The sequence below is a fragment of the Parambassis ranga genome, chromosome 17 (genome assembly GCF_900634625.1).
Source record: "Parambassis ranga chromosome 17, fParRan2.1, whole genome shotgun sequence".
Lineage (NCBI taxonomy): Eukaryota > Metazoa > Chordata > Actinopteri > Ambassidae > Parambassis > Parambassis ranga.
The window spans coordinates 3,565,628-3,590,000 of record NC_041037.1 but is presented as its reverse complement, the minus strand read 5'-3'; the positions used below and the strand labels follow the sequence as shown (position 1 = coordinate 3,590,000).

Genomic DNA, 24,373 nt, shown 5'->3' with positions numbered 1-24,373 from the left:
CTTGTTGACAGCAGGGAGCTACATTTTGCTTTAAACTCCTCAGATAAAGTATGAATAAAGTTTTGAAGGATGATCAGAAGGACATGAAGTTGCAGTGTTGATTGTTGTCCCTCATGTCCTGCATGTCCTCTGTGTTATTGTCTTCGCCCTCTGACGCCCTGCCTCTCCTGCCCCTCCTGCTGATGTAGGTGTCTCCAGAGCCGTGCTGGTGAGCCGTCAGGATGAGGCCAGGTCAGCGGATCCTCCCCCCCACTGCCGCCGCCGCTGCTGCTCTGCTCTTCCTCCTGTCAGGACTGTCTCTGACCTCCGGCTGCAACAAAGCCCTCTGTGCAAGCGACGTCAGCAAGTGTCTCATCCAGGTGAGTGAGGGGACGAACACAAACACAGCTTCACACACACACACACACTTTACTGAACATTCAGAAGCACACATGCTGCTCATTCAGCCTGAGTGTCAGGGAAGCGTCTGTTCTTCTGTGTATCTCTGGGGTCCATGTTGGCGGTCCCACCCTGAAGCAGCGATCTTCAGCATCCTTAGGAGACAGTGCTGGCATTGATGGGTGCTTCAGTCAGGTCCTGGTGACAACGGGAGGCTCAGCTGTTCCTACAAAGATGATGTGCTGGCTTTTAAAGCAGCTTTTTGGTGATTGGTTACGTGTGACGGGTGCTGATGGTTCATCCAGGCACCCTCCATGAGGTCACAGAGTGTTGAGCTGAATGCACGGCTGCTTCTCTTTGTTAGCTCAGCTTCTAACCTGCTCTTCAGAGACGAGCTGTGTGACTGTGTTTGTGTGATGACTCTTGCTTCCAGCAGGGGGCAGCAGAAGCGTCTTGCTGTAGCTTTAATTTGGGACGTTAACACAGGTTAGATGGTGGTTTCATTTCTTGGCTAAACTCAGTCTTCTCTGAAGATGTGAGCAGTCGAGCCGGGCCGGTCCTCCTCCAGCTGCTCTGTGTCGCTTCTCTTTGAAAATCAGTCAAACTCTGATCTGACCTTGAAATCAGCACAGCAGTTGTACGATCTTGTTTTGATAATCTTGAAGTTTGCATACAGATAAAGCTTCCTTTTGTCAGCTGGCTGCCTTCCCTGGAGGGAAAAGTATGTTTCAGCCGCGGTTCACGTGATAATAAATATCCTGCGGTAGCCAGAGTCAGGTTAGAATCTGCCAGGACAAGATGGAGATCTGGATCAGGAACAAAGATGGAGTGTGTTATGAAGAATGCAGATACATTCCTTCCATAAGCCCAGTGTGGAAGGGAAGCTGTGAGTCCGTCTCACCCTCAGCTGATGAGTCAGGCTCGGAGCTTTCTCTCCGAGCGGCCTCTGTCTGACTCGTGTTGACTTTTTAACATCACTTCCTGCCGTGTCACTTTTTCCCCCCTCACAGCTGAGGCTCGGCGGGTGTGGGGATGAGGGGTGCTGCCCGCGACCTAACACAGATTCTTTCATGCATTCTTGTTATTTTGAGGGAAAAAGTGGAGAGAAATGTTGGCGGCCTTTCCGCCACCTGTCAGGTCTGATTTGAGCTGCTGCTGCTCGACCTCCGTCCTGCCGCTGTGTGCTGTGTGTGCAGCGGCCCTGCCTTCCATCTAACAGCTTTTAAATTTGATATTATATTTTTTTTTTTTAGATCTATCTATCTGTCTCACCTGTGTGACCTCAGTGGTGGTTTGAGCTGGGGGGGGGGGGACTTTCAGCTGAACGTGTTTTATGTTCTTCTGTATGGAGCATTCAGGCGCGCAGCCTCAAAATAATCGAGTACCGCCGCGCTGGCCTTCATGTGCTGCTTCAGGTTCCTGTCATTAATTACATGCAGGGATCGGGGCCCTCGGGGGGTCAGTGGGGCCCCTCTGCTGCTGTTCTCTTCCCCAGGTTGGTCCTATTTGGTTGACATGAACCAAACTTTGCAGACTGTGCTGATCTTTAATATCTGTCTAAAAAGTTTCTTTAACTTTGATTCTGCCTACCCATAATGCACCAGGGCTGTAACTAACGGTTAGTATAACTATCGATCACTGTTTGTGATATAAAACCAGGAAAAGTTGGCAGATCCAGGTCCAGAAATCAGCTGGAATGGTTGTTTGTCAGATGCTGTTTTCGTTGATGGATCATCAGAGTTGTTGGCAGATGATCCAGCTGTTTTTCAGCACTATATAAGAACTTGTTCTCACATATTTCCTGTTCTGAACCAGAACTCTTCCAGCCCACCGTTCCCTGGCAGAACATTTGTGGCTCCGCTCTCTTTATCTTCTCTTCCAGGCGGCTCGTTCGGCTCAATCACTGCTCAGGACAATGAGTTCTGTAGCTTCTGCGACCCCGCTGACACCAACTCGCTAGCTGTCAGAGGCGAGAGCGATGGTGCGTGTGCCGTGAAGGAGAAACTTCTCTGTAGACGCTCCATGTTGCTTGTGATTAGTGGGATCTGCTCTCCGACGCTCGTTTTTTACGCTCCGCTGCCATCTCAAGTCATTTGTCTGAATTCCCTGAAACCCCCCTGGGGGGTGGGAGAACATGAGAGGAGGAAGAGGAGGAGGAGGGTGAGGAGGAGGCTAAGGTCAGGAGGAGGTGTGTGTGTCTGTGGGGGGAGGTTGGTCAGGAGAAATATACAGTTGGAGGCCTGAGAAGTGTGCACAGCTTCATGAGCCAGCTCTGTGCAGGGTGGGGCAGCAGACGGCAGCAGGACTCACTTTCTCTGCAGAGCCTCGTTTTGTCTCACTGCAGCTGAGCTTTGACTGATTACAGCGGTTTCCACTTTAGAGCATGGGAAGCTTAATAAGCGCTCTTTAAGTCGTCTCCTCCATCTGAGCGGGGGAAATTGTTGTTTTTAGGGTTATAACTGCTGCTGCTGCTAACGGTTAGTGTGTCCATTAGTTTTCCCAACGTTTGTTCTCTAAAGGACCACGAAAAAAATCAGTGACTCAACAAAAACTGACGTCTTCTAACTGTTGAGTTTGAAACCTACACATTTCAATTTACCGTCAGTGCAGAAGCTAGAAACACAATAATCAATCAATCAATCAATTATTCCCATCCTGTTCCTTCTGATTTCTGGTCTAATGCTATGCTAGGCTAACTCCCTCTTGGCTTGAAGCTCCATTTATTCTATTAATGGTTCAAAAGGAGCTTTTATTTGTGATTTATTGAAACAAGAGGAGCCGTTTCTTTGCTGCGAGCAGCTGTGTAGTTTTTTTTTATAATGCTACCTCTGAGAGCGGTAATTACTCCTGGGATCAGATCTTGATCAGAGGTTTGGGGATCGAGAGGCTGGTGATTTAACTGAGCCGTGTGTGGTTTTGCAACCCCTGACTGGTGAGTCATTGGAGAGTCTTCTATCAATGCTGAGACTGTTTACATGTTGGAGATGGTTGCTGTGCATAGATAAAGAAGGAGCTGGGTGGGGAAGAAGAGAAGGGAAAATGGAGGAGGAGGGAGAGAGAGAGGGGGGGGAGAAAGGAAGCAAAGGAGGGGGGAAAGTGTGTTGTTGTGTGGAGGGGGGGGGGGGGCGGCCATGTTCTGTTCTCCAGGTGTTTTCTTCTCCCTCCTCTCCGCCTCCCTCATCGCAGTGACCTTGACGTGGAGGAATGTGCTCCCTGTTCTGTGTCAGGAGGGAGCCGGGAGGGGAGGAAGAGGAACTCCTCTGGCGGTCTCACCCGCTTTTCAATCCCACCTACAGGCTTTCAGCTTTGTCTTCGCACGGCTCCAGAGAGACAGGCCGGAGCGAGGCGCAGCGGCGAGGCTGTTTTTATGCGTCTGTGCAGGAGTTTTGTGGATCAGCGGCGGTTTCATGTTTTCTGGATGTTTGCTGAAGCTCTTGAAATAACATTACCTTCCTACTATAAAAAGAACCAGGAGGAGGGGAAAAAAAAGCACAAACAAACCCAGTGAACCCCAGAAACAGGAAGAAAATCCCTTTAATTACCAGAATAAGAGCGCAGGCTGAAAATAAAGCTTTCTGTTTTTACACTCATCTAAGTTTCAGCTGCTGACTTCAGTCCAACATCAGTCACCACAATAAAAAACTTGACCTGCACTTGGCTGCTTTTAAAAACCAGAGTCCCCAAAGACCAGATGCTTTAAAGGATAATTCCGCTCTGTTTCATCACAGGAGGCTTTCCCCATTAATAATGCTGCTGTGGCTCGATGAATCATGCTAACCTCGGACTTTCCAGCCCTGGATGTTGAGTAGCACAAAACACACCCGAGAGCAAAAAATGTGAAAACGAATACGAACATTTAACATGACTCATACGTCTACAGCCACTAAGCCTGGTCTTTACAGCACGTGTTGGTGGAAGGAGGCGTTTAAGGTCAGCTCGTCTTCCTGATAATGTGGCACAACTTAACATGTTAATTCAACTGTAGGAAAGGCTTCATATGACACAGGCCTGTGGGAATATGAACAGAATCTATCAAAATCTATTCAGCAGATTCTGCCTTGGGCCTCCGTCAGACCTCCATCTCTCTCTGAGTCACACTGTAAGGCTGATGTGAGTCCTGGCTGACGTGTCGGGACCTGCTCCGCTCATGAATGGAAGCACGGCCTCTTTCATATTTCTGTGTTATCACAGCTCCTGTACGATCGTGGATAGATGCCGAGCGCGCCGCATGCAGCAGCGCACAGTAGCTCCGTCCTGTAATAGTTACTGTACAGGGGAGCACAGACCTGCTGTTTGTCTTTGTGTTGATGGGTTAATGGCAGGTCTCCTGTTTGAACAGCAGGTCTGTGTGCTGTCCTCTGTCTGCTGAGAGTATGACTGCATCAGGCCGATCTGGAGCTTTATGTTTAGTTTGAAGACATTTTGAAGACACACTTTATTCTTTACAGCTAAAGTCTGATGAAGAGGATGTGCCTGATCTTCATCTGCCTCCTTTACCTGCTCCTGTCGTTCTGAAACATATGAAATATGAACGTGTTTCTGTGCAGGGTTGTGATGACAGATGTGTTGAGGATCGTTCCCGCTCATGCCTGTTTTCTTTGTGTTCTCCCTGCAGGAGCTGTGCCAGTGTCGTCCGACTGATGGGAACTGCTCCTGCTGCAAAGAGTGCATGCTGTGTCTGGGGAATCTGTGGGAAGAGTGCTGCGACTGCGTGGGTGAGTGCACATGTATAAGCAACATATATACATATACAAATAAGCTGACACCATGTTAGTCAGCATTATTTCAGGCCTGGTTCCTGGCCAGTGATACAGTGATGGCTGCTGAGCCGAGCATCAAGACATCGGTGTCAGCAAAGATAGACGCATGTGGTTACATGTGGTAGCACTGGAAGTGATGTTAGGGTTAATAACGCCGTTGGATTAGTATATTTAACAGTGTGAAGCTAACACAAAGCTTTATGCTGCTATGAGGACATTTGTCAGCAGATCATTATCACCAGAACAACAGTAGTACTGGTCTGGCTGGATGCCCCCTTGTGGTTGTGTAAATAATTGCAGCCTACTTCCTGCACTCATCTCTTTCCGTACACATGTCCGAGCCTTGTTCCTCTCTCAGTCACCTCATCTTCCATCTAAAAGCCTGTGAAACATGAGATGAGGCCGCGCTGCACTCGCCATCTGACACTCAGACCGTCGCTGCTCTGATAAAAGATGAAAAGTGTGAGGTGAGCGAAGCCAGAGGCTGGACCCCTGAGTGAGGAAGGTAAAGCAGAGCGAGAGAGAGAGAGAGAGAGCTGCTGTTCATCAGAGCAGGAAATTAAAGGAGCAATGACACCAATAAGCAGCGCCGCCACATGTGGACAGGAAGTCTTGAGGTTGGCCAAACGATCAAAGGAGGAAGAAAGAGAGGACAAAGAGAGGATAGAAAGGTCAAGCTGCTCAGGTGAACTTTGACTTTGAGCATCTTAGTGAGGTGTGAGGGTGGGGGGGGCGTCCCACAGAGGCCCAAAACAACCGGATTTATGGAGGTGGTGTAAGCCCTCTGCATCTGTGAAGCGCCACAGACCAGCAGGAGCAGGTTTAAGGACACACTCACACAATCTGTCCAACAAGAGACGTGATCAGAGTTCATACTTTTGTCTCTTTCTGTCTGTTCCTGTGTGCTGTGTCTCTGTTGGTGTGGTTTGTCTGCCTGTTTAGGATCTGTAGTCATTTCACATGTCTGTGTTAGTGTAGTTTTGTGTCTCTGTAGGTGCATCTTTTTGCTGTTGTGCGTCTTGCTTTGTGTCCAATTTTGAACGTTGTTGTATCTTTGTGGTTGCTTAGCATCTCTTTTAGTTGTGTTTTGTGGGTTTTATGCTGTTTGTGGAAGCTCTGAAATTCTTTTTAGTCATGTTTTTTTGCCATTTCCTGGTTGTTTTTTCTTGTTTATGTGGTTGTTTTGCTTCTTTTTGTATCTTTAGTAATGTTAGTATGTAGCTACTACATGGCATTAAGGTTAGTATTATTCTCTAAGAGGTTTTTTAAGGGTTTTTGGGGACTGTTGTTTAATTGCACTGCTGCTGTGCTTGTTTTGAGCCATGCTTCATGCTCAGGTTGTGTAACATCTCTACTGCTTAGTCATTTTTTTTAAATGTTGTGTGTGTTGTGTCACTGTGTTTGTCTTTCTTTTCAGTGGTTTTTGTTTCTGTAGTCTCTGGACTTTTACTTTCTTTTTATTTTAAATGTAGTTTTGCGTTTCACTTTAGTTTTTATATAACTTCCTTTGTTGTTGTCACAGTTGTCTTTGTGTTGCATCCTTTTTGCCTCTTTGCATCTCTGTGTTTTTGTTCATTTGCTGCCGTTTTGTCTTGGTCTTTGTGTGTTCCCCCTTTGTAGCCGCTTGCGTCTCGTTGTGTGACTTTGACCTTCCCATAGGACAGACAGAGGTTGTCCCGGTAGGCCTGTGTCTCCAGTAGGAGGGCAGCAGGTCGCGTCTTCTTTGGCCCTGAGGGCTGCTCTCAGATCAGCTTTGACAGACAGATATTGCTGCACGTGTTGACATGCAGACTTTAATGAAGCTCTTCCATGTGGAACACAAACACAAGAATCTGACACAGAGCTCTGAACTCTGCTGCTGCTGCTGCACAGATGTTACAGCCTCCTGGATGGGCCTTTTACAATACACCCAGGATAGCTTGTAGCTTTGACAGAGTGTATATGTTTAATTTTTTCCTTGCCCTTAGCCCTTATGTCCACTTTAAGTAAGTTTCCACTCTAAACATGTTATATGTGCCAAACGCTGACTGCTTTGAAGTGTGTATCTCTGAGTGGTTTGGGGAGAGGACAGTGTGTGTGTTTTAGAGGCCGAAGGGAGGGAGGACCCATGTGTAGGTTTTATCTAAAACAGCTGCTCTGGCTCTGCTGTTAGCATCGCTCGGTAATCCAATTCCTCTGTCAGACTCCTTTCCCCCATTAAATGATTTAGCCATTAGCCATAATTCACTTTGACTCATTGAAGGGGTTAGGGAGATCATATCAGATGATGCGGGGGACTTTGTCAACTCATTACTACTGTATTTGGAAATCAAATGAAGTGTTAAAAAGGCCTTAATTGAGACGAGACACTTAGCAGTGGTGTGGTTTTACAGCACCGCCCTAGTGAGTTGAAGTCATGTGTAAAACCAGTTAACTGTGTGTATTTCAAGTCAAATGATGACTGATGTCAAGTGAAGTTGGTTCACCCAGGCTTAGTGGTGATGTGGAGATAATTTAGGTGATATTTACACAAGTTATCCTTATGTTTTTATTTGTTAAGATGACTTATAAAAAGCTTTAAAGTAACATTTGGACCAAATACTAGTCATACGAGTCGTGAATTTTGGGGATGTTTGTTCCAAATTCTTATATACAACATTGTAATTTGTCACGAATATGGAGGTCAAAATAGTTTGTCACTGAATTTAGTGATGATGTCAGCACCACAGATCTGTCTTATATTCAGTGTTTGTTGTATCGTCTCATATTAATGTGAAAATCCGAATCATAAAGTGTTAATCATTTGTGTGGACTGGCCCTTTAACGTCCTCCTCCGTCTCTCCGGTCCAGGCATGTGTAACCCGAAGAACTACAGCGACTCTCCGGCCACATCAAAGAGCACCGTGGAGGAGCTGCACCGCCCGATCCCCTCGCTGTTCCGCGCCCTCACCGAGGGCGACGCGCCCATCAACATGATGGTGGTGTCCTTCCCTGTCGCCGAGGAGCTCTCGCATCACGAGAACCTGGTGTCCTTCCTGGAGTCACTCGACAGCCAGCACCAAAATGTGTCTTTGCCGGGCAACAGCATCCACGCCAGCTACAGCACTCAAGGTAACACTAATAATATCTATGATAAGATAATAATGTATTTTCTGGTCCTGTCAGGTCCAGTCATATTTTTTTCACGTACTCTGGGATTATGTGGTAATCTGACCCAACAGAGTGAAGCAGAGGGACCAGTTCAGGTTGGGTCAGAGCTTCAGAGCTGCCAGAACGTCTCCAAGTTCAGGGAATAGTACGCAGAGCTCAGAGTGTTGCTCTGCTGCTATTTTGTATTTTCATCTGTGGCTGTTTTGGCTCTCGACCTCTGAGCTGGTGCTGTTTGCTATAAAGTAATAGCAGCGCCCCCACAAAGCTGAGCAGTTAACTCATTAAGCTCACCAGAACACATGGTCGTACTTAGTCTCAGCAAATCCATTTCACCCCTCAAGTAAAAGTAGGAACACCGAGGGTTAAAAAGGTAATTACCACTTTTCCTGGATCTGTGAGTCACCCCTGTTCTTCTCTGTTCCAGACAACATGTGCACCGTGGTCTACTTTGACGACTGCGTGTCCATCCGTCAGTGTAAACTTTACTGTGAGTCAATGGGAGGATCCAAGTACCGCTGGTTTCACAACGCCTGCTGCCAGTGCATCGGGCCCGAGTGCGTGGACTACGGCAGCAAGGCTGTGAAGTGCATGAACTGCCTCTTCTGAAAAGTGCGGGCACATATTGGTACCAAATGTACCCGAGGACTGAGGGCAGAGGAAACCATGACTGTTAGCATTCCTCAGTTACCTTGTAAAATACACCCCTCCTCCTCCTCCTCCTCCTCCTCCTCCTCCTCTTACCCCTGCAAAGTGTTTTTATTCTGCTGTTATTGTTTCACTGTATATTTTTAGATATGTCTTCAATAGTGTTTTTACTAGAGGTGTATAATGTATTTTTACAAGTACGGTCCGCTAAATCCCAGTCTCATGCCAAATAAAGAAAAGTTTGGTGACGTTGAGCGTTTGTGAATCGCAGGAAAACCTCATTATTTTAACCTTCTATGTGGAGTTTTCTGTTTATAAAGCGCACAAAAAAAATGAGAAATTGTAAATGTTTGTCTTCTAACTCGCCCGTGTGCCGCTTTAATCTTCGCCTAGTGTTGCCCTAGTCAGGAAACGCATCATTTCCTGAGGAAACAAAGTTGTTATTATACCATTCTGGTCCACAGGTGTTCCAGTGCTCACTGACCATCTCATGCAAGGGAACATTTTACTGATGCCAATCTCTCACCGCCGCACACAAATGCTCTTTGTAATGCCAGCACATTCTCAAAAGGCAGCAGGGTGCCCTATCACTGATTATGTTCCCAATTGGCATGCAACAGCAGTTTGCACAGACTCATCTACCAGACGCACAATGAGACCTTGTTTGTCCTTTTTTTTTTTTATGATATTGAATCACGACCTCATTTCGCCACTGCAGCTGTGTGGTTTGGAGCAGACGGTGCCAACACAGATCGTCAGAGGACTAATGTGTTTCATATGTTGGGATGGCCACCAGCTTTCAGAGTCCAACCACAGCCTTTTGGGAAGTACACATGATACAGAACAGCAAGTGGTTGGAACCAAATTTAGATCATAGCTGCTATTGAAAACATTGTTTGACAGCTTGTCATGTGTGCAGGCTTGAATAAGAGTGAACTAAGATCAAAATGACACCACAGTCTAAACATCCTCTATTAGATCCAGACCATTTTTGGCCCAAGAAACCTACAAAGCCTATACATTTGTGGTGAGATCTCAAAACAATCCACATGCGCGGTTTAACTACATCTCCCAGGATGCAGTTGTTCTTCGGCGCAAGCGCAGACGTGTTTATTTAGTGTAGAGACAGCCGGAAGTTCCACCGAGAAATTGACCGAACGGGATAATACTTGGTAAAGTTTCTTGTCTTTTATGGTTTGCTCATTCAGCGACAGTACAGTACGGTTGGAAAAAACAATTAAGCAACTGTTGCTAACTACATTTTGCAGGCTGTTGTCGTCTGGACACATCCACGGCTTTTATCGTAGCGGAGAGCCTGGCTAATCAGCTAGCTTAGCTGGTTGGCAGCTAGCTGAACTAACGTTAGCATATGGGCCCCTCCATTCAGAGGAGGGCTTCACTTTATGACAGTTTTAATGTCAATACGCTTAAAATCATTGGTACAGAAACTAGCATAAGTATCTTAACACTAAGCCGGTGATGTGTAAATAGTTGTTTTGAATTTGCTGTTTCGTCTGCAATGACAGAAAGTGGTGAGGTTACTCTGAGCCAAAGCGAAGAAGATTAAGGTGTCAGACAGACCAACAGCTTCATTAATAGTTTAGTACGTAGGTTTAGTTGTTTCCTGAACATAGGGCTGCTTATTCACGCCACTTCTCTCATTTTCTTTTTGTGTCCTGCAGTTTAGTTTCTTCTCGCTGCTGAGAATTGATCACACTCGCCCTAAAGGGTCAATTCTCCCTAAAGTCAAACATTCTTCTGTTTTAAGTGTCCTGCAGTGCTGTTTATCCACCTGGGGCTATGTTGGTGTGAGAGTTTTTAAAATATCATCTCACTGAGATGACTCCATCTATCATAATATACTGGATATAGATGGGTTGTAGTGTTTAAAATGCATCATATATACAAATATAATTAAACTCATAGTGTGTTTCTCTTATCATTAAATAAAAATATTGCCAGGTGTTTGGGAGGAGCCAAACACCTGGGAGCCAGCTTCCAACTTGGGTTCAGGTTGCTTGACAACATCAACAACCTGTCATGTTTGTTCTCTGTGATGTATATTTGCTGCATGTTTGTTCCTCTCTCTCTTTCATCCTCTCTGTTCTGTCTACCTCTTCTTCTCTTCCTCTACCCGGCTGACTATCCGCAGGAAGGTTCTTTTATGAGCCGGGTCCTGCTCAAGGTTTCTTCCTGTTAGAAGGGAGTGGCTTATTCATGATTTCTAAAACATTGCTATTAAATATTTCGCTTTTAATTTAGGAGCATGATTTAGTTCCTTTATATTCAAAGATACCAAAATGTTTAATGGCTGAGATCTACAAAAGTCTGCAATTCACACCAAAACAATCTATATGGTATGTAAAGCACTGCAGGCCACAGGAAAATGGTTGATTTTTGGTGTGAACTGTCCTTTATGTTGTGCAGGGAGACCAGCAGTCAGTTTGAGATTAATCCTGCTGAGTGTATGTTTACATTCACATTAGTGTCCCTGTTTTGTGTCTTACCCTGATGAACATGTTCACTATATAAGACTACATAAGCCTGTATGCATAAAAATATCCGTATTCCAGTTCCTGATTATGTATATTACCTATATAGACCGTTGTGCCTTTACGTTTCTTTACCAGCAGAGAACGTTCAGAGCTGTATACATGCACAACCAGGAAACATGATCATAACCAGAATACCAGTGAAAAGTGTGGTAAATGTGCAACTACATATCTAATTCATCTTCTTCCTAAAACACATAACAACTTCTCTGGTATTCCACTTTGCTTAATTCAACACAAATATTTTACAGGAGATGTCCCTCATAATTATCTACAGTTAGATAAGATAATCCTTTATTAGTCCCCCACAGAGATGTGTTTCGTTAGATCACCAATTCTACGGTATTATGTTGTGGACTAGAGTTTACTTTGTTCAAACTGTGGATCTCAGAATTCACATGATAAAGGCAGGATTGTTGGAATGGCAGAGCCCCACCTAGTGGGTGGATATTATTGTTGCAGCTTTTTGTGTACAATCATAAAATTATTCAGACAAGAACAAGAAGACAGACAGAAAATCATCAGATTGTTGTGTACAAACAATTTTTAAGGCAGTCAATCAAGCCTATCGAGGAGTTTGAACCATGTTACAGCTGTGTGGTTCTCTTGGTCTTCACAGTGTCACAGCTGCAAAGTTTATTTTTTCTAAAGCAAAAAGCTGTGCGATATGAATGTTGTAAATGTTGCTTTGTAATGTTACACAGAGTGATCTCCGTGTGTACAGTGAAACAACTGTAGTTAATGTCTTCACAGTTATGAAGAGTTTTGATTCTGGTTAAAATGTCAAATTAAAATCTTCCTTCCTGTCTGCTGCAGGTGTAATGGAAATGTGATGTGCCAGTCAGAGGAGTGGTAAGGCCGGAGCAGCCATGACCGAGTGCTTCTTGCCTCCCAGCAGCAGCCCTGCAGAGCAGCGCAGGGCCGAGCACCCCGGGGGCGTGGCCCGCACCCCAAGCTCTGAGGAAATCAGCCCCACTAAGTTCCCCGGCCTTTATCGCACCGGCGAACCATCACCGCCTCATGATGGACATCACCATGAGCCGCCTGATGCCTACGTATCAGATGATGACAAAGAGCACAGCAAGAAGAAGAACAAGTTTAAGAAGAAGGAGAAAAGGAGTAAGTAGTCAGCTTTTTTTCTTCATCAACAGTGAAAATACAATCAGGAGCTCCCAAGTACACACTGGTCATCTAATTCAGGCCAGGGCAGCTAATGTCAGAACGTACCATCCTTCCTTTGTGTTTGGCTATTGTAGCCTGTTGTGGAGAGAAAATGTTCCACTTCTGGGAATGTTTTTCACTGATGAACACTTTGTATCATGATTTTTCCATGTCTGTATTTAGCTGCTACACCATGGTAGGGGGAGGAAGAGGAAGAGATGGACAGTTTCAGGGCACACCCACAGAGCCCAGAGAAGGTGTTACTGTAGCAGCCACGCTAGGTTCCATTTAGTGGGGGAAACCCAGAGTAGATAAAATTAGAGGAGACAAAAACAAAGGATCGGCCACTAACAGTCTCTGCTGAGGAAAATGAGGAATATTCAAACTGAGAGAGGAGAAGAGAAGTGTAAGGTGCAGTGGGAGCTATGCTAAATCGGTGGCTGACCTCTTTTCCAAGTCCCCATTCTCCCCCTCCTGTGCTATCTTCTCTCTCACACACATCTCTTTTCCTGTTTCTATTTCACTGCTATCATGGTTCTGTCGTAGGAGGGAGATAAAAAAAACAGTGGTGTTTCTCCCCTCAGATTCAACCCTGTTTCTGTCTCCTCTTACTCTTTCTTTACTTTTACAGCGGAAGGATACGCCGCCTTCCAGGAGGACAGTTCAGCTGATGAAGCAGAAAGCCCATCTAAGATGAAGCGCTCCAAGGGAATTCATGTGTTCAAGAAGCCGAGCTTCTCCAAGAAGAAGGAAAAGGACTTTAAGGTGAAGGAGAAGGGCCCCAAAGAGGACAAGGCCAAGGACAAGAAGTCAAAGGACCTGACGGCTGCTGACGTAGTGAAACAGTGGAAGGAAAAGAAGAAGAAGAAGAAGCCAACCACAGAGGCAGAGCCTGTCCCAGCAGAAATCCCCACCTTCAGGCCCGTCTTTGGGACCCCTTTGGCGGAAGCCATCAAGAGGACGGCTCTGTATGACGGCATCCAGCTGCCAGCCATTTTCAGAGAATGTGTGGACTACATAGAAAATTATGGGATGAAGTGTGAGGGCATCTACCGGGTCTCAGGTACCTACTATGCTGTTTCACATGAGAAGAAATATCTCCAAATATTTGTGTGTCTGAATACTCACATCGCCTTCTCTGTCCATCAGGTATGAAGTCCAAGGTGGATGAGCTGAAAGCAGCATATGACCGTGAGGAGTGCCCCTGCCTGGAGGAGTATGACCCTCATACAGTGGCCAGTCTTTTGAAGCAGTACCTCCGGGAACTGCCAGAAAACCTGCTGGGTCGTGACCTGGTCCAGAGGTTCGAGGACGCCTGTGGTCGGCAGGTCGAGGCCGAAAAGGTGACGGAGTTCCAGAGGCTGCTGTCAGAAGTGCAGGCAGACAACCGACTTCTCCTCTCCTGGCTCATCACACACATGGACCACATCATCGCCAGGGAGACGGACACCAAGATGAATATTCAGAATATCTCCATCGTCCTCAACCCCACCATACAGGTCAGGACAGAGAGGAAAAAAAAGAGAACATCAATTAGAGAATATGGGGATTTTGCTCAGGCTCAACTGCACCCCAAAGAAAACTTGCCCTAGCAACAAACCCCTTAGCAATGCTTTTATTGGATCAAACAGTCAGTTCATCTCTGCAACCGTGGCCTAGTTTAGTGAAGCTAATTTATTCCCATAGGGGGCAAGTCTGTAGCTGCTCCACTTATTCAGAAGCAGCAGCAGCAGCAGCAGCATTAGTCACAACATTGTTAAATAAACACTTTGTTCAATTAATGAGAGAAGTCCAGGTCAGTCAGATTAATGAGACTGATTAATTATGCAGGAATTTGTTGTTGCAGAGAAACTGGTTCAGCTTCACTTCAACTGTAAATCAAAGATGACAACACACAAACCTGTTTTCTCCTGCTTTCAGATCGGGAATCGTGTTCTTTACATGTTCTTCACACACGTGAAAGAGTTGTTTGGAGATGTGGTTCTGAAGCCAGTGGTGCGGCCGCTCCGCTGGTCCAACATGGCGACCATGCCGGCTCTGCCGGAGACCCAGGAGAACATCAAGGAGGAGATCCGACGACAGGTGGGCACAGTCTTATGTCTGTTTGTCATGTAAACATCTGAATTTAAGTGTTGTCACTCTAAGCAGGTTTAAAGTGCTACAACACAGTCGTAATCCAGCAAAGTAAGACTCTTCTGTTCTTCTGTTTCCCAGTGTGGGTTCAGTATTTTATCACTGTCTGCTCCACAGCTTTAGTTTCTGCAGCATAATGCTTGCCTCTGCATGCTAAGCCCAAGTTTTTTTGCTGTTGTTGGAAGAAATTCCTTTCATGGCTCATAATTAATACTTGAGCTAAATGTTCTCAGGTTTCTCTGCTTTGTGACAATTAGCATATCAAAATGCCATGCATGCTTCCCAGGCTGGGTTCAACAATTGTGCGGTTTTGTTTGTGATTGTGTGACTATAAAGAGAATTTCACAATGTCATATGAATGTGTTTGTGTTTAGGAGTTCCTGCTGAACTGTCTGCACAGGGACCTGCAGGCTGGGGTGAAGGATTTGTCCAAAGAGGAACGACTGTGGGAGGTTCAGAGAATCCTGACTGCTCTCAAACGCAAACTGAGAGAGGCCAAACGTCAGGTAAGCTGTCAGACAAAGTGTAACTCTTCATCAGGCCTTCAAACCTTCTTCTTTAGTATAGTGAGTAAGGAGGTGATTCAACTGAAAGTGTGTGAGACATGTGGCCTTTAGGGGAGATAGCATGGCCTCCAGCATCTGTCTGTCTAAGTGTGAAAGGATGGCCTTTATTGTTTCGACTGTTTGTATGAATCAAAGCTTCGCTTTAATTGTGCGTCTTCTGTCTGTGGGGCTCCAGGAGTGTGAGAGTAAAATAGCCCAGGAGATAGCCAGCCTGTCAAAGGAAGATGTTTCAAAAGAGGAAATGACTGAGAATGAGGAGGAAGTTATCAACCTTCTCTTAGCACAGGTGAGTCATTCATGTGTTTACGAAAACACAATGTCAGGAAACCGTTACCGAAGTGTTGCTCTTAATAATTTCCCTGTGCACTTTACTTTATCAGGAGAATGAGATCCTGACAGAGCAAGAGGAGCTGATCTCTCTTGAGCAGGTGCTACGAAGGCAGATCGCCACAGAGAAAGAGGAAATTGAGAGGCTGCGGGCAGAGATAGCGGACATTCAGAGGTAAGAGACAGCCGTTTTTTTAAAAATACGGTCATCCACGTGCTGCTGGACTGACACGGCACTGCATTCCTCCTCAGTCGGCAGCAGGGTCGCAGTGAGACAGAGGAGTATTCATCAGACAGCGAAAGTGAGAGCGAGGATGAGGAAGAGCTGCAGATGATACTGGAAGACCTGCAGAAACAAAATGAGGAACTGGAGGTGAGGAAGTAGTCAATGGTTGTTTGTCTTCATCTTGTAGTGTTGTTAAAGAATACAGCACCGCTCATCATGCTTTATAAGTGTGTTAAGCTACATAGAAGACTTGATTTTGTTCTTTGGTTCACCCTGCAGAACAAAAACACACACCTGAATCAGGCCATTCATGAGGAGCAGGAAGCCATCTTGGAGCTCCGTGTCCAACTTCGCCTCCTGCAGAGCCACAAACTGCAGCAGGAACTCACCGTCCCGCCTCCAGCCGAGCCGCCTCCTCCCACACAGCCGAGCCCAGAGGCCCGCAGCGAGGAGCAAACCAAACGCTCTGTTGCCACTGTGGCTTCTGCTACCACCACCACCACCACCGCCGCCGTCGCTGACACAGCTGCTTCGACCAATGGAAAAGCAGCTAAGGACCCCTCAAAGCCTTCGCCAAGCAAAGACAGGAGGGACCCCAACGTGTGAGGTGTCAGTGATATGTGTGCCGGTGTACTGGTCAGTTGTCCTGTAGTGTTGCTCGTTATCCACTAGAGGTCGCTGTGTTTGCAGGAAAATGTGTAATCCTCGTTTCACACAAACCTAGAAGACAACTGGCTTCCACTGTGAGAGGCAAGGACGGGACCATATTGTCAAATCTGCAGTGCCAAGCCTGTATGAAGGAGGTGGAGGAAGCCAGTGTCAGGGGTGGGGGGGGGGCTCATTGGAGAGAGTTTATTTTTCATTGTTATGTGAGTCAAGACCAGAAATAATCTCAGTCCCTGTCATCTATTTTGTCCCGTACATAGATGCTAATTTAATGTTTGGATAGAGACCTCTGTGCCATAAATGAAGATGCCAGACTGGACACGTTTCCCCCAGAGAAACACGACTACAAAAAAAAGCTCTTTGAATTTAAAAAAAAAAAAAAAAAAAAAGAAGAATGTATGATTGGTCTATCTATATATTCTATATATTTAAGTAGTATTCTAAGGGAATACAGACAACTATTCAAGAACAGCATTTGATTTTGTGTTACAGCTTTTTAGTAATATATGAATATATTGTAGAAGCTTTCTTATCTTTGAACAGCACATAAACACAGTGGCATTGTACGTCACAGCTGACCATTGGATGAAAACATGAACAAATATGCAAAAAAAAAAAAAGCATAATTCGTCACTGCAAAATGTGGACGCACAGTTTGCTCTGTAGTGCAATCATCTTTCCTGTTGTCCAGTTTCATGATGAAAACTGTGGTGATGATTTTTTTGTTGTTGTCGTCTCATGTTTGTATTTGATGTGGGAAGTTATTCATGGCATCAGCTAAAATAATAATAATAATAATAAAAAAATCAATCATTTCATTTCACATCTGATCCATGGCTGCTGTCGGTGAAACAAAGGCCTGAGTTACTTACAGTTTCTGTACATTGTACACTGAATTTTCAGCTCTTATGTTTTGTCGTATGTTTCTTTTTTTATTATTATTGTTGTTATTATTATTATTATTAATGACCTGTATGAAATATGCTAGTGTGACTGTGCCTGTGCTGCTTTGGTCACGGGGCAAAATCAAAGCAATCTCATCTGAACTCATGATTTAAATTTATTAATCTTGTGTGACTGAAACAGATACTTGCTAGAATGGGCTCAGAAGAAGCTTCTCGTGAGGTTATTTTCATAATTTTTAGGAGCTTTTGTAGCTGATTTGTTGCAGACAGAATAATGCTGTGAAAAATAAAGTGTCAATCCGATAACTTATCTAAGACTCTTCTCTCTGAAACACAGCCTGAGTGTTAACTTAGGTCTATTTTCCATTTTTTATCACACATTATCAGAACACGGCTTCTCCTCCTGGTTTTAATGCAAGTTGTAGGTGAGTTTAGATCACAATGAAGGCTTCAGGATACAAGAGATAGTGGTACCACCCAACTTTTTTGTCATAGCTTTAACTGGTTTCCGATTTGGAAAGATGTCTTGTCAAGTAGCACAAAAACACACAGAAAAAGACCGGATGTAAGGGAATATTCTTTTCAAAATAAAAGTAGTTTATTTCAAATTGCATGATGACGTTTGAGTTTGGTGTCTGCAAATACATTTGATAATCAAGAGGTACTGAAATTGTACAGCTACTTCTATTTCATGTTTTTTTTCTCCACCATGAAGTTACATTACAGGGAAGGACAACGTGGAAACGCTACAGAGACTTTTATTTTGAAACCCGCCACCGGAAGCGCTGTGTCCTGGTCCTGCGGCTTGCTGTGTCGGAGGGTAAACTGGTCAGTCTGTCTCATCAGGGGCTGGGTTTCTGTCTTTCAGAGTGAAAAAATGAAGCATTTTCAAGCATGACGAGACAAAGACAACTGAGTGAACACTGACAAGTGATGATTTAAAACCCTCCAGAACTTACCATGGCTATAAGGGAGCTCAAGGTTTGCCTTTTAGGGGTAAGTGGCAGATGTTTTTGTTGTTTGGTGCGAGGAAAATTCCTCCAGTCTGCGGCGGCTGTAATTTACCGACAACATTTTGATGTGAACAGCTGATTTTTTAACAATCTGTCAGCTTGTAGAGTTTATAAAACTTTCTTTACGTTAGTTTGAAAGCTTCGGAGCTAATGTTAGGTAATGACAGTTGTTAGCTAGTTGAAACGATTAGCTCATCGACCCCCGGCAGTCGTGTTAAGTTTGTTTGTTTTTTTTTCTACATGCTGTTTGTACTTGTAAAAACATTTTTTAATGGTATGTTTGTTGCAGTGTGTTTTGTTATTATATTTTTAACGTCTGTTTATCATGACGTCACCACCAGACAGCCGTTAAGATTTTTCTTGCTGCGTTCGCAAAAAAAAAAAAAAAAAACAGCAGAACTCAGAGTCTCAGCACGAACCGTGACAAGACACGACAAACAGCTTTAAACTACAAACCGACACTTTATCAATAAACTACAAGAGGAACTGCGAACTTTTAAAGCGCCACATAATGTTTACCAGACCTCAGCCCCCCCCCCCACCCCCCTCTAACATCCTCATCCTCACTGTCCTTCCTCAAACATCTGCCTGTTCACAGTTTATTCACACTTTAACTCCTGTCTCGCATTTTCTAAAGCTAAAAATATATTTTTTTTTTATTTATTGTGTGGCAAAAATCAATCTCTGCAGCACACACACACACATTGAATCAATATGGTTCCAGCTGGACCGCTGACTGTGCTGTGACTGATGTGTGACTCTCTGTTTGCAGGACACAGGAGTTGGGAAGTCCAGCATTGTTTGCAGATTTGTTCAGGATCATTTCGATCACAATATAAGTCCCACCATAGGGTGAGTACCGACTGAGGGAAGCATCAGAGAAATCAATCGATCGAATTAAGCCTGAAGCCTGGAGAACATGGCTGAAGGCAATTAATGTCAAGTCAGGTGAATGCTCACAGTAATGTAGATAAAATCAATGCATCGAAACTGATTAAAAGCTTCGGCTAATTTGGCCCAGTCTTACTGATTTATGTAGAATTTATTAGGTTTTATTTTATATTTTTTATTTTTATGCTCACTACTTTACCTTATTTGTATTTCTGTCTTTTTTGAGTACACACGGAGCACCTGGAACGAAAGCAATTTCCCCCTGGGATCAATAAAGTATTTCTGATCCTGATTCTGATTCTGATAGATTTATACTCTAGTCTAAAAAGTTTGTTATGATGACAAGCACCTGGTTTTCTCTCTAAAATCAGAGGAAGATGACAGACTCTCAAAGTCATGGATACTTAATAGTTGGAAGACTTAGAAGGATCTCTAAGGCAGGACCCTGGTTAGGGTTTGTTTTGCCTTTCGCTGTACTTCTGCTTCCTCAAACACTGCAGTGTACAATATCCTGCGCTGAGGGCTGAGGGCCCCACAGGGAAGCCATGTCCAGCAGATAATCATGCAGTCTGGTTGTTGGATGATTTCTGTGATGTAGCATTGTCTAATGATGGTGACACACACACACACACACACAAACAAACACACTCTGATGTCCATGTGGCAGAGAACTATTAGCAAGTTTAAGCCAAAATGCAAAAAATAGCCCCAGGCAGGACACACAGTGACTCACTCACCTTTAAAGTGCTGGTGCTCCTACAGAATTCAAACATGTTTTTTTTTTCTGCTGACTGGTACAGATTTTCTTTTCCTGTGTTTGTTATGAAATACTCTTTAATTTATCCGCAGGGCATCATTCCTGACCAAGACAGTGCCATGTGGAAATGAATTACATAAATTTCTGATCTGGGACACAGCCGGACAGGAACGGGTGAGTAGCCAAGTACTTACTGTTACTCTATGTTTTTGTTTTTTCATTTTGCAGCAGAGAGCTACAAATGACACAATCACTTTAATGTCAGTGGGACACATGACATGAAGTTATTATTGGGTGTGAAACGGGATGATTCACATGGGGTTCAAAGGTCACAGACATCATAATGATTCATTTGATGCAGGAGGTGGTGTAACTGCTTACTGCATGGAAAAACTAACTCCGAGTATTTCCTGCCTGTGTGTGAACACAGTATCTGTGTAACCAGGGGTCTCTTCTTGTTTTGGGAATCCTTCATTTATAACCAATATAAGGGGTGTTTGGTTTGTTTTTGACCTGATGATGGTGAACATTGTAGATGTCAGTCTTCAACAGCGGTGATGACATCATCATCATCATCACTGTTAAAATGGTGACCATTAAGCTTGGAGTAGTGTAATGTTGACAAATTGGTAGCAGAGTGCACCAGCAGGCGTACACCTGGGTGTTATGTTACATGTGACTCTAACTGAAAGTTGAGACTGAGTTCAGCTTATGAGTAGTGCAGCACTCAGACCTTCAGCCCGGCTTGGTATCACAAGCTCAAACGTAGCTAAGACCAGCATTTGGGTGCCTGATTTTCTTCTGCCCACCTGGTGCACTCTGCTCCAGGTGAATAGGGCAGGTGTTGGATGATTTGTAGATGGCATCCATCACCACTAGGGGCTTGAATGTTGTCCTAATGGAACACCTCATGTCAGCTTTGTTGATTTTTTTCCCTCTGTACCTGTAAGGCTGTGTCCAGAGGACCATTGATTAAGGTGTTGTGGATCTGGCACATTGATCTGGCCCCTGAGAGGAAATGATAATGAAACAATGGCTGATCATGGCCTCAAAGATCAGTGCACTTATTCACTGTAGTAGTGTGACCAGCAGCGCTTTCTTTGCATCCCAGAAAACAGAGGGCATCACCTTGGGACAGACCCCCCTCATGTTTCTTTTATGGAGGCCTAAGACTCTTGTTTATATATTGTTTTAATTGAGGTCCCTGGTTGGAAGAACAAGTTATATTTTATGTCAGAAATGTAAAATGTTTTCTTTTCCGAAGCTGCCTCCATAAGGCACAAAGAACAGTGTGAGGAAGAAACTTTTTCCAACAGTCACTCATCTTTTAAGAATGTAGGGTCATAGTCATCTACTCCCACTCAGTACACCTTCACCACACAGCCAGTTTAATGCTGCATTGGCTGTAGACTGTACTTGGAGAATATTAATGTGTGCTATACAAAAAAAATAGTTTTGATGATGCTAACTACTGTAAATGTGTTGTCTTTTGTAGTTTCACTCATTAGCGCCAATGTACTACAGAGGATCGGCCGCTGCTGTCATTGTCTATGACATCACTAAACTGGTGAGAGTTACAGAACACAGCTTCACATCAATCCCCGCAACATAAATGAATATGTTTTTTTTACTCGGCTAACTTTTAATGAATAGCTCAAGTAGTACTTCATGTAAAATCCATTTACTTTTCCATCACTCTGGGATGCTGCGCCTCCATGACCTACAAATGTCATTCTTTCCTGGTCTGTGAATGGAAACTTGTCTGAAAAATGTTGGGCATATTCTCATAAAGAACCTATCCCAGAATTGACCACAGCTTTTTTTTTTTTTGTTTTTTTTTGTTGTTGTCCAGGACTCTTTCCAGACGCTGAAGAAGTGGGTGAAGGAACTGAAGGAGCACGGTCCAGAGGACATTGTTGTAGCTATAGCAGGGAATAAGAATGATTTAGGAGACATCAGGTGGGTAACCGCAATTATAATAAAATATGTCCTGGGTGAGCTGTACCTTAAATACACCGACTGAGCGGATGACACTAATGTAAACGTTCCACACTCACAGTACTGTTCTTCTCCTTCACAGGGAAGTTCCTATGAAAGAAGCGAAGGAGTTTGCTGAATCAATTGCAGCTATTTTCATTGAGACTAGTGCCAGAAATGCTGTCAATATCGAGGAGCTCTTTCAGAAAATCAGTAGGTGTCATTCAGCTTTTGTTTTACGTATGTCAGGACATGCTGTCCTACTAGTTTGCCGTAAAGAAAAAAACGATGACTATAAACAAATAAATGATCAAGTGAAAGGTACAAAAACACTGCACTGCTGTTGCATGTGTCCGGGCGGTACACCTGACACTTATATCTGTGTTTTTAGGTAAACAGATTCCACCCCTGGAAAACCCTGAGGTAGAAAGCAACGAGTCCTTCAAACTCACCCGGCAGCCGGCTCCGTCCGCCAGGAGGTGCTGCTAGTACCCAGAGCAAGCAGCTGATGAGATTAGCTGATGACCCCGCCAGCACAGCACAGAGTCCACAATGCACACAGTGTCTTACCCCCTGGGGAAGATGACACAGTGGACAGACCGAGGTCAGCTTGCGTGTGTGGTCAGAAAAAACAAACAAACAAACCTGCCAACAGTAATATATAGGTCAATGCACCACCTTCACCAAGCACACGTTTCTTTTTATTGTAGCAGTTTTATGTCAGGAAGCACAAAGCCCTCAGTTTGTCTCCCTCAGGTGGTGATCTGACTGAACTACAGCCAGACTGAGTGGCCATGTACATTTGAGTTTACATTGGAAATGTACAATTCAACACAAATTATCAGTATTAAGAAAGTCAGTTTTCTATTTCACTTCTTCTGTGTAGATGTCAGTGCACTCGGCTCTCAAATGGCAAACATGGACTAAAGGCTTTGAGTCATATTTTTATTGTGACCCTAGAATTTTATTGGAACGATTGAGTAAGATATTGTTGACATTGTTAAGACATTAAACCTTGGATGAGTGTTCAGTTGTAAGTTCAGTTCATGCAGTGGCTTTACATTCCTCTCTGTCATGTGTTTTCACACACATTTGCAGTGTAAGGGTTTAACTGTAATACTAAAGCTTAGAGGCCCGAATCGTACATTATACAGTGTGACACCCCCTGCAGACACACTGTGGGCGCTACTAGAATTGTTTACATAGTTATTTGTTAGGGATGTTTTCTCTATGCTGAAGCGTATTGCTGTAGATTTCACTACAGGGAATGACTATAAGACTGCCAAACCATGTGTATACTAACCAAAATGTCAAACAACCATGAGGAAAAAGTGGGGACGCCGCCATTTTTTTTTACCTGGGCTTCTCTACACTTCACCTGTTGGTGAGAAAATCCCCAAATCAGTCAGACTCCATGTAATGTCCAATTGTTGACATGGAGCAGGTGATTGTCCAGAAGACACTTGGTGAAAATGTGTTGATGTGAGGCACATCTTGCTTCCTGCATGCTCTAAGACGGCTCCCGTCCCTCATCTAAAACCATAGTGTTTCCAGCAGTGAAGACAGAGCGTGGACCACTTCCTGCTGCCTCACATGCCTTATGTGTGAAAGGGGCAATGGAGAATCAGGGCTAGGCATTGGCTACATTCCAGAACACAGACTACCGGTGACTACTCTTGTAGTTTGGAGCATCGTCACAGCCCAGTGCCTTGACCTTTGGTCCTCTCACTCACATCTGAACAGCCACACTGAGCTTTAACGAGACATGTCGTAATGATACTCTGTGTTCGCTCACGCAGCAGCTCAGACAGATCTAAAACAAGCCGTTTATTCTTTTTCTGGCATTTCAGAACAAAGCCATAGTCTGACTTCATGTGTGAATATGGCTGATATGATGTGTAGTGTTTGCTGGATTGGACCACTCAAGACATTTTTAAACGCACTTTTGCGGATATTTAATACAGTATTAATTTGGGAGTTACGTCACCAGTGTTAATATTATGTCAGTATTTGAGACTTGAGATTGGAATAAACGTAAAACGTAACTTTATTGATAAACATGGCTTTCTATGAAATACAGATTTTTAAATTCCCATTGCTTAAATTCTTGTTTACATTTGTTCTTTACTTAGTTTTGATGCGATAATAAAAAATTCACTTTGTAATGCATTATGTACTCTAACGTGCTGCAAATCACACCATGCTCTCTTTAAAAGAAAATCTGCCAATTAGTGTGGACACACATCGGGCCATAGCTTCAGAAATAATGACCTGTGGAGTCCAAGCA

The 24,373-nt window shown here is 44.2% G+C and overlaps 3 protein-coding genes across 4 annotated transcripts in view; all 3 read left to right on the top strand.

Annotated features, from left to right (window-relative positions):
• twsg1a (twisted gastrulation BMP signaling modulator 1a) overlaps window positions 1–9,166 on the top strand; it is a 10,272-nt gene extending 1,106 nt beyond the window's left edge. For both annotated transcript variants that reach the window (XM_028427679.1, XM_028427680.1), the window contains exons 2-5: window positions 189–359; window positions 4,994–5,093; window positions 7,968–8,228; window positions 8,692–9,166. In XM_028427679.1, coding sequence (XP_028283480.1) covers window positions 222–359; window positions 4,994–5,093; window positions 7,968–8,228; window positions 8,692–8,873 — 681 coding nt within the window. In that variant the 5' untranslated portion in view covers window positions 189–221 and the 3' untranslated portion in view covers window positions 8,874–9,166. The remainder of the gene's footprint in view (window positions 1–188; window positions 360–4,993; window positions 5,094–7,967; window positions 8,229–8,691) is intronic.
• Window positions 9,167–9,974: 808 nt separating this feature from the next.
• Window positions 9,975–17,751, top strand: ralbp1 (ralA binding protein 1). The gene is made up of 10 exons (XM_028428274.1): window positions 9,975–10,084; window positions 12,281–12,583; window positions 13,257–13,688; window positions 13,775–14,124; window positions 14,546–14,707; window positions 15,133–15,264; window positions 15,500–15,610; window positions 15,705–15,826; window positions 15,904–16,024; window positions 16,157–17,751. Exons 2-10 carry the CDS (start codon window positions 12,334–12,336, stop codon window positions 16,481–16,483), a joined length of 2,007 nt encoding a protein of 668 aa, XP_028284075.1. The 5' UTR covers window positions 9,975–10,084; window positions 12,281–12,333; the 3' UTR covers window positions 16,484–17,751.
• Window positions 17,752–18,253: 502 nt separating this feature from the next.
• rab31 (RAB31, member RAS oncogene family) lies at window positions 18,254–23,764 on the top strand. Its single transcript, XM_028428278.1, has 7 exons — window positions 18,254–18,444; window positions 19,234–19,313; window positions 20,202–20,283; window positions 21,605–21,676; window positions 21,962–22,068; window positions 22,190–22,299; window positions 22,478–23,764. The coding sequence occupies exons 1-7, from the start codon at window positions 18,409–18,411 to the stop codon at window positions 22,573–22,575; spliced, it is 585 nt and encodes a 194-aa protein (XP_028284079.1). The 5' UTR covers window positions 18,254–18,408; the 3' UTR covers window positions 22,576–23,764.
• The last annotated feature ends 609 nt before the right edge of the window (window positions 23,765–24,373 follow it).